The following is an 8,557-nucleotide window of genomic DNA, read 5'->3' as shown; positions in this document are numbered from 1 at the left end:
AATTCTTTACATGCATTTTATATGCATTAGTTAACCGTCGGTATTGGTAAAAGCTGGAATTGGTCTCTGTATCGTTCAATCGACCCCAGTTAATTGGAAATTATTACAGAAAGTTGGCATTTGTATTTCATCTGTTGTAGAATGAAAACGTTTGACTCGTCTATCCATTCTAGCTTTATTTCGTTTTTCATCATATCATATAATGAAACAATAGCAATGATTTTTTTTTTTTTCGTAATTACGTGGTGGTATTTTTTATCCATCGAAAAAATGAGGGTAGCAAGGAAAAGAAGGCATTAAGGGGGAAATAATGTCGTCATTTTATGCATACCGAGACTGTCGCAGCATTAGCGATAATCTCTTGGTTCCGTACATTGAAATGTATCAAGAGGGTAAGATGCCACTGGAATGAGACTTGAGTAAAAGTTTTACGCGATGCCAACAGGCATTCCACTTACATTCTGCTAATTGTGGCTGGAATAATGCGAACATACGGTAGTGGTCACACAACCCGAGGGCACAACTGCCGCTTTACCTCGAGCTTTATAGCTAATATCAAAGGAATGGAATTCATTATTTTTTTTATCTCGAAGTGTTTTAAAAGTTGGATTTTTTTTCCATTGCATCCCAAACCGGAACGCCAGCTGTAATTTCAGTGATTAATAGTTCTGTTCCGAAGTGATAAACTGGGATGAGTACATTTTTTTCGTGACCAGTTTTAGCCGATTTCTCGAAATCAAAGAAAGATGGTGATATTTCCATTAAGACCTTTCTTCAAGCTCTCATATTTTTCTATAAAAAATGTTGATGCAAAAAATTCGCTATTTTCCTTCTATGCTGGGATATTGGCTGAAAATTGGTCTGGAAAAAAATACACTTGTATGCACACCCTACGAATTGTACACCAGTTCCTCAAAAAATGTCAAATTATACGATTGTAAATAATTTTCTTTTAATTTTAAACATTTCTAGTTTACAATGTCGATAGTGATTTGATGACGAATAAAAGATAAAATGATCAAAATAAAAAATAGAATTGAAATGAACTATTGTTAGTTCATCTGAGTGGAATTGGAATAGATTTGGTTTAGTTCCCTGGCAGGAACCGACGTAATTCCCCATCAATCCGAATACTCACGGTGGACCATTCCTCCATATTAGCCGAAAGCACAACTGAATGATCATTGATGATGATGTACCGGAAGATATTAATGTAGGATATTACTATTGACACGCACACTCGCCATCTCTATCCCCTAGAAAAGATAATATCTGCATATGCACCATCCATTTCATCCATTATAGCTATTACATCATAATTACGATTAATATATGATAACAGTGTTACAGTAGCCTTTACTAGTCCCTTGGTTTGAAACGGAGAGCATTATTAATGGGAGGAAATTCGATGTCCCGACCAAATGGAATACGAGACGCCTATGAATCTGCATAACACCTGTTCACGTTGATATTTTGTGGAATTATGTACGTGAATTGCTGTTTCACGGATTCTCGATTATTCATGTGCACTAATGTCCATCATACGACTAAAAAATCATAACATTATGGAAAATTAAAAATTCTCTTTCTGCGAGAAATCTGCAGTATCGGCTTTTTTCGCGATTGCAAACTGTATGATCGACATTGAACATTTTCCAACATTCAAATATGAATATTCAAACGAGTTTAAACCATTCTGTTCAATTTGCTCCCTCGTTCTGCAGCATAATTCATAAGATGACAGATTGTTCCATGCAGCTAATGACTTTTTGTTGAAGCTGAAGCATTTTTGGTGACTGTTGATAAATACGATATCGGGTCAATCAATCGACGAAAAACCCATTGAGTGCCTGTGGAATTGATAGGCTTATCGTACAATAATCACACGGTTGTTATTGCAAGAGATATTCTGCTAAGACGCAAAGGTTACGAACTGGAGTGATATAATTTATCACCACGATATCGCAGTAATGTTTTAATAAAAGGTGAGATTACAATCTGAACTCATTCATTTTGAAATATCGTCAGTTTCTATTTTCGGTTGTCTAGAACTTCGTGGAGTTTTGGGGATTAATTAATCTAATTTTCATGGACGAAGTGAAGATTTTATCGAGTAGATTTATTTAGAGTTTTTCGGTTATATCGCCACGTGTTAGTTCCTGTCAAGAGAAAGAAACTTTAATTTCGGTATTTTTATTCAATTCGATCATGTATCGATTAAAAATTTTCATCTTCATTCTCAAGACTCAATCAATTTTTAATTAATTTTTTTTCGTGACAATTCAGCGCAAATAGAGGAATTATCTTTTTGACCTGATTATTCATTTTTTCCATAGAGTTTCAAAAAAATTAATTCAGCAGTACTAAAATTTCTTCGATAACATTTTTCTTATCATTGTGTATTCACGACAGAAAGAGTCATTAAAGTTATATTTTTGGCTTTTAGATCTAATCCGTTCAGAATCCCGCGAAATGTTGTTACAGCTATATTCCCTAGTGGTTCTGACTCTCGATTTAATAACATTGTTGTGTGGCATCTGGCTATCGATAATTGTGGCCCTGTACCGCACCCTGAGACCTCCACCTCTTAAACAAGTTAATGGAGAAATTGCAATGGTCTGTAAACTCGTGGAAATTATAATTTGATAATTGAGGAAAATGGTCACTGGAGTTAATTGAAAATGTTTATTGAAGGTGGTGGGAGTGGGACGTGGAGTTGGTCGAGAAATTGCTATTCAGCTGTGTCAGCTAGGTGTTACTGTCGCCTGTGTTGATAAGGATGGCGATATGTGCGAATCTGCTGCTAGACAGGCAGCCAAGAATACTGGTCGTGCCAGGGCGTATGTCTGTGATGTTACTGATAAGGAGCAAGTGAGTTCATTTGGATTATTGCAACACGAGACATGAAATTGCATTTAGAACTTTTAAATGGACGTTGCAATCGTCTGCAAAACTCATGAGGTCAGGAAAAAGCATTAAGCCATCTCTCTCTAAACCTGTCGGCTTCAGCAATAATAACAAAATATTCTGTTGGGTCGATCCCCCAGTTGCTCACGACATAAATAAAACTTCGTAACTTTTTATGGGGTAGAAGAAACATTATTCACCGTTTGTCTATTAATTGTCGTAAATGAAGTGTATGAAGTAATAATCAGAGAAAGAAAAACAGGTAAATTTAAAATTTATGTTCCATAATCTTGAATTTTCGTTAATGCAGGTTCAAACAACTGTAGAATCAATTACTGAGGATTTGGGATTCATTACAATGGTTTTCCACTGTTGTGCAGTACCCAGTCCCCGAGTGTTGCTGGAGGAAACACCAGAAATTCGAAAAGCCATGGAGCTATCAGTAATAAGTCATTTTTGGGTAAGCAACTCTTGAAATATCTCACCCAAATGAATTGCCTCCACCAACTGCATCCAAAGTTTAATTCTGAATTCCACTCACCGAAACTCTCATCCAGCTGTTGGAGTCTGTTCTGCCAGGCATGGAGCGAGCTGGTCGTGGCCACATAGTTGCACTGTCCTCAGTAGCTGGATTCTCTGGTGGTTCAAGTAGAAGTGGTAGAGTACAACTTTCAACAGCTCAATTTGCTGTACAGGGCTTCGCTGAGTCCCTTCACGCTGAATTTAGACAATCAAATAGTAATATTGTCATAACACTCGTGCATGTTTATCCATTTATCGTGGGAGCAGAGATGGCCAAGGACATAAGGTTCAGGTGAAGTGTATTTCATCCTTTTCACCCATGCGAAACGTTTCTACTCATTCAACTAAAGTCCACATTAATTTAAAATGATAAAATTGAAATTCCACGTAAATTACAAGTTTTTAAACTCCCAAGAATTTTCATTTGAAATTCCAGATGAAAAGTTATGCGCGTTGTTATCTCTTGTTTGATATTGATTTGCTGAGCGTACGCAGACTTGTCTGAAGCATAAAAGAATATTTAGTCGGTTATACTCAGAGGTGTGTGAATAGTCTCTATTTAGAATTTTTAATCTGATTCAATTGTCCTCAACTTTAAACTTTATTCCACTCCTAGTTATAACAGCAGAAAATGGGGGTCTGTTACAGATTACCCAGTTATTTTGGAACAATGCCAGCCACTGAAGCAGCGAAAAAAATTTTGGACGGTGTACGCAGAAATTATGCGGAATTCAGTGTGCCAGGCTATCTATTGTATCTCGGACACTTACTCAGGTAAACGGTAAACAGGAAGAATGCAGTAATTTTCCGAGGGATTAACTAATACAAAATTTTCTCTGCAAAAGAATTCTTCCCAAGAAGGCATCTTTCATGCTGCGAGACCTACTGGATACTGGAGTAGATTTCGGATGATCCCAGAACGATAATCTCCCCACATCATTCAAACTCCCTATGAAGTAAGACTGAAAGTCCACCTCCAGTGTTGTACACAGCTTTACTACTATCACTTACATGTCAGTCCTTAAATTAACGAAATACCTGCAGTCTCACCAAATTAGACCAATATTTTGTTACATATTTTATCAATAGAAAAATATAGAAAGCGACGTTCATTATGTACAAATAATTCTTAAAATCCACTGCTTTTATTGATCATTTACCAATCCAATTAATCTAACCCTGGCGGGGCTGGTTCGGATAAATCAACATCCATGGTTTCTATTCTTTGCTCTGGTGGATATTCTCCTGGTGGTGCAATATCAAAGTCGTCGTGCATATCCACTGTTTGTTTTCCTTGGATGACGTCCATTATCGATTGTGGAACGTGAGCTTTCTGAAAAATCAATGACCAAATAGTTGAATCAACTAGAATTCTAAATTCCCGATAAGAAATGGAAGAGGAGGTAGAGAATAACGGATAACGTAATTGAAGTACGGAAAAAATGAATACTTGATTCTCAGCAAATGCCTCAACATGGGCGAGCAATGGTCCTTTCAGCCCCGGTGCCATATTGAGTGCCTCCCCCAATTGCTGAGGTGGTAATTGCAGGATCACAGCGAAACTCTGTGGCTGAGTGCGTTCACAACATTTAACAAAGCCCTCCCATACCTTGGGTTGCTTCCACACTTGCTTGAGAATTAATCTCTGCAGAATATTCATGACAAATCCACTGAGCCTCGGATACAACGACAAACTCTGTATAACTGTTCTCATCAATAGTGTAGGCAGGGGATTGAGCTCCATAAGATGCTGCATCACCACAGCCAGTGTCTCCTGAGTGTAAACTTGTTTTTCAGCGAAGCATAAAGACGTAGCTTTAATAACAGTCTTCAACTCGGCTTTGCTCGGATCAATTGTATGCAGTGCAATGAGCAACTCAGCTGGAGTCACTGGTGACGTATGAGGAACTCCACTCTCATTGTTGTGAGTTCCAAGGAGTCGATTAAACACTTCTTTCACAACAATGGGATTGAGTTTAATAAGTTTCGGTAGTGCTGCTACTACCTCTTTCTTCGAGAGCCCATTCAGCACAGGAATGAGAAATCGCACGTCAGACACGCGTGTCTGATACAAATCCCTGACTTTAGCAACGAGCTCAACACTGGGTGGTGCTTTTTCGGTTAAAATATGGATTATCCTGGTGACGAGGGTCTCAGCCCCCTTGGGACACATCTCTACGAGCTTCAGCAACTGAGGACTGGCCATTCCTAGGGATCTCACTGGACCCTCAACCAGTCTCAGGACTATCCTCTTTACATCCGCCCCCATCGACGAGTAAACTTTCGCTAACTCATGGATCAAATCCTGATGTTTACCGAGAACAGCTAAATAGAGCTCCAAACAGGCTCTGGTTGTCGACTCTGACCACTGCTCCTCCACCTGCTCCCTCCCCCGATCCTTTCCAAAAACGATTTCCGGTGGATTCTGCAATCTCAAGAATCCCAGGTAAAGAACCGTGTACTCCTCAATGAATTTTGTTAATTCTGGTCTCTCGTACAATTCAACAACCAGACTAATAGCTGAATCCCGAATCATTTTCTTTTCGTGCCCCGTATGGCAGAGAAGAACATTCAAAAAAGTCAATTGTTTCGTAGGCCTCATGATAACGAGATCCTTGAGGAGAACTAAAGGAGCTAAGCCCCTTTTTTCCTCGGAAGAGACGCTCTTTAGGGCTTCGACAGCATCCTCCGTTATGAGAGGAGCTTCCAGGTATAATCGTGCCAGTAGAGGATCTCGATCTTTCCCCTGGATCTCATCAATAGCTGAAATTAAGGTACACAAGAGGAAATTATAGGCTTGATGAGGTGCCTCGTGGGGTTTTGTCCCCAGAGTTGTTCTCCTCTGGAATCCCTGCAGCAGGGCATACTCCTCGTACAGCCAACCCAGTGCTAGATCCAATCGTGTTCTCATTTCTTCAGTTATGTAACGAAGAATAGCTTCCTTGATGTAAGGATTGAATGTTGCAGCTAATGTGGTAAGAATTTTAGATCTGACTCCAGCAACTCCACCAAATACAGCACTCATCTCAGCCTTGAGAATTCTATTCACTGCCATCAGCAGCATCTTCTCTTTGGTGTCCTTTGACAAAGGTTTTGCCACCTCATTCAATTTCAAAACCCTCATTCTGTTCCTAGTTTTGGCCAGATTCTTTTCAGCTTCTAGAGTGGCTTTAGCTTCTTTCTCCTTCTCCCTGTCTTTCTCTCGTTTCCTCTCGCGTTTGGCCTCAGCTACTGTAATTGTTGGATTCTTTATTAAATCCTCCATCACAGCGTCCTCTTCTTTGAGATCCTTTTTCGTTTTTTTAGCTTTAGCCTGTTTTATCTGAGCTGCCAGAAGCTTGGAGATCGTCTGACGCTGAATGCTGGTGTCAGTGGTGGCATTGGGGACATATTCACGTTGGAATATTGAAGTCATGGTATCTGGCACCCAGGCCATGCTGTCCATGACAAGCTCTGTGGCTATTTCAACGCTCAACCTATCAGCGATGAAGGATTCTGAAAGTTCTATTAGCTCTGGTAGCTTCACTGGTAGGGCAGTAGCTGGGAGAGATTCTGAGTCCTCGGAAGGGGGAATTATCGAGTCGAGTTTGACTCTTTTTGAGGCATTACTGAGGGAGGACTCTTGCTGCCGCTTTTTCATCCTTCGAATGTCCTCAGCCTTGGGATAGGCCTTCATGATCTCCTGCTCTTTGGCTCCCAGTTGTGTTAGCTGTTTGGCAATAGTGGGGGCAAATTCGATGCTGGCTGGGTGCTTCATCAGGTTCAATAACGTCAACTTCAAGTGCTTCTGGACACTCGTCACCTGGGAGTCGGACAATGTGGGGGGCAGGTCATTCTGAAGACGTTGGAGGGCTGCGATGACGTTGGACATGAACTGGGGACGTGTCTTGGCGATGAGAGCGAGACTGCCCATGCAGGTCATCAAATTCAAGCTGCTGACGTGGGGGGAACCGTGGAATTTTATCAATAATTCCATTACGTGGTTTGCTTCCTCTTCTAATTTTCTCCTTCTCGCTATTTTTAAAGTAAGGGGAATATCCTCCAGGGAAAAATCATCCGGCTTTCGTGGGGAGTCTGGGTCAGGGTATGTCTGAAGGAGCACCACTCCCTCCAGAAATTTAACTGCCTGAGTTCGGATTCCATCGTTGTCGCTGTCTATCATATTGATTATCTGGCTCTTCAGGTCACTCAACTGTCCCCAAGCTGTCTCCATCTCCAGGGTGACAACAGCAGCACTCGATACCCATTTCAGGGCTGCTCGAAGAATCTTTCCACAGGTTCGGAGTGCACGTTTGGTCACCACTGGGGCATCGTCTGACACTAATCTCAAGAGGGTTTGGAGCATTCGAGGAATTGCCTCTGGACGTTTGTCTCCTGCTTCCTCGATAAAGCTGCAAATGGTTTTCCTGACTTCTGAGTTCTTGTCCAGAGAGAACTGCAGGACTTCCTCCAGGTAGGAATCCAACAGATCGATGTCCTTATTTATGAGGATTTCCTGGAGTTTCGACAGGTTTGCAATCTTGATCGTGTCGTTGTTCGTCATTGACGCCTCGTTCAGCCAATCCACAACCTGGAAATTTGATAATTTTTTGGGTGATGGGGTGATGAGGGTGGAGCGAGGGGTTTGTAGGTTATTTATGTTACCATGTCGTTAGAGCCTCTCTCCGGCTCAATCTTCTTCTTCAGACGGGGATCCATGGATATTTTATGGTGGCTATTAGGCATTCATATGGAATTCTCTCCCCTTTGGATAATTATGGTGATGGGGATGAGGAGTAATGCGAGAGAAAAGTCAAATTTGTCGTTTACCGGTACTTTATTTATAGGAGGGAGGGGTAACACCACAGCAGAGAGGATTGACTGAAGTAGAGGCTCAGTTCTGGACGTTTGAATAACCCCAACAGCATCGTAGTATCTCAACCCAAGGGAGAGAGGGCGGTACACGCAATGCTGGGGTGTAAGGTATGATACAGGGAGGTATTGCCAAGCTTTGATGTCGCCGACACCAAAACAGGGGACAAGTACCTTCAGACGTCGTACGTAGCGCTGTATAACGCCTTCTCCTCATGCGCATTTCGTCCCCACAATTCAGCGATTTCTGGCGTTTACATTTGAATGCCAGTCGAGT

General features: G+C 41.1%; 2 protein-coding genes across 3 annotated transcripts; one reads left to right on the top strand and one right to left on the bottom strand.

The window, feature by feature from the left end:
- Positions 1-1,719: 1,719 nt before the first annotated feature.
- LOC105272459 (17-beta-hydroxysteroid dehydrogenase 13) lies at positions 1,720-4,555 on the top strand. Of its 2 annotated transcripts, none has more exons than XM_011314610.1 (7): positions 1,720-1,985; positions 2,447-2,616; positions 2,695-2,871; positions 3,218-3,367; positions 3,465-3,721; positions 4,078-4,203; positions 4,275-4,555. In XM_011314610.1, the coding sequence occupies exons 2-7, from the start codon at positions 2,473-2,475 to the stop codon at positions 4,339-4,341; spliced, it is 921 nt and encodes a 306-aa protein (XP_011312912.1). In that variant the 5' UTR covers positions 1,720-1,985; positions 2,447-2,472; the 3' UTR covers positions 4,342-4,555. The 2 variants fall into 2 exon arrangements, with proteins under 2 accessions (XP_011312912.1, XP_011312913.1); XM_011314611.1 differs by lacking the exon at positions 1,720-1,985 and adding an exon at positions 2,012-2,187.
- Positions 4,556-4,574: 19 nt separating this feature from the next.
- Sym (symplekin) lies at positions 4,575-8,302 on the bottom strand. The gene is made up of 3 exons (XM_011314609.1): positions 8,074-8,302; positions 4,880-7,999; positions 4,575-4,762 (listed from the first exon to the last, which is right to left on the bottom strand). Exons 1-3 carry the CDS (start codon positions 8,152-8,154, stop codon positions 4,598-4,600), a joined length of 3,366 nt encoding a protein of 1,121 aa, XP_011312911.1. The 5' UTR covers positions 8,155-8,302; the 3' UTR covers positions 4,575-4,597.
- Between the last annotated feature and the right edge of the window lie 255 nt (positions 8,303-8,557).

This window comes from Fopius arisanus, unplaced genomic scaffold, assembly GCF_000806365.1.
Source record: "Fopius arisanus strain USDA-PBARC FA_bdor unplaced genomic scaffold, ASM80636v1 scaffold00180, whole genome shotgun sequence".
In the NCBI taxonomy this organism is placed as follows: domain Eukaryota; kingdom Metazoa; phylum Arthropoda; class Insecta; order Hymenoptera; family Braconidae; genus Fopius; species Fopius arisanus.
This window is presented reverse-complemented; position numbering and strand designations above follow the sequence as displayed.

What these genes read in the sequence shown, in the direction of transcription:
- Sym (XM_011314609.1), bottom strand. Translation starts at nt 8,154, where the DNA reads ATGCCTAATAGCCACCATAAAATATCCATGGATCCCCGTCTGAAGAAG. An exon ending in AGAGAGGCTCTAACGACATG is followed by an intron (nt 8,000 to 8,073) that starts GTAACATAAATA and finishes TCAAATTTCCAG; the next exon opens with GTTGTGGATTGGCTGAACGA. An exon ending in AGGCATTTGCTGAGAATCAA is followed by an intron (nt 4,763 to 4,879) that starts GTATTCATTTTT and finishes TTGATTTTTCAG; the next exon opens with AAAGCTCACGTTCCACAATC.
- LOC105272459 (XM_011314610.1), top strand. Translation starts at nt 2,473, where the DNA reads ATGTTGTTACAGCTATATTCCCTAGTGGTTCTGACTCTCGATTTAATA. An exon ending in CAGTAATAAGTCATTTTTGG is followed by an intron (nt 3,368 to 3,464) that starts GTAAGCAACTCT and finishes ACTCTCATCCAG; the next exon opens with CTGTTGGAGTCTGTTCTGCC. An exon ending in GCCAAGGACATAAGGTTCAG is followed by an intron (nt 3,722 to 4,077) that starts GTGAAGTGTATT and finishes GGTCTGTTACAG; the next exon opens with ATTACCCAGTTATTTTGGAA.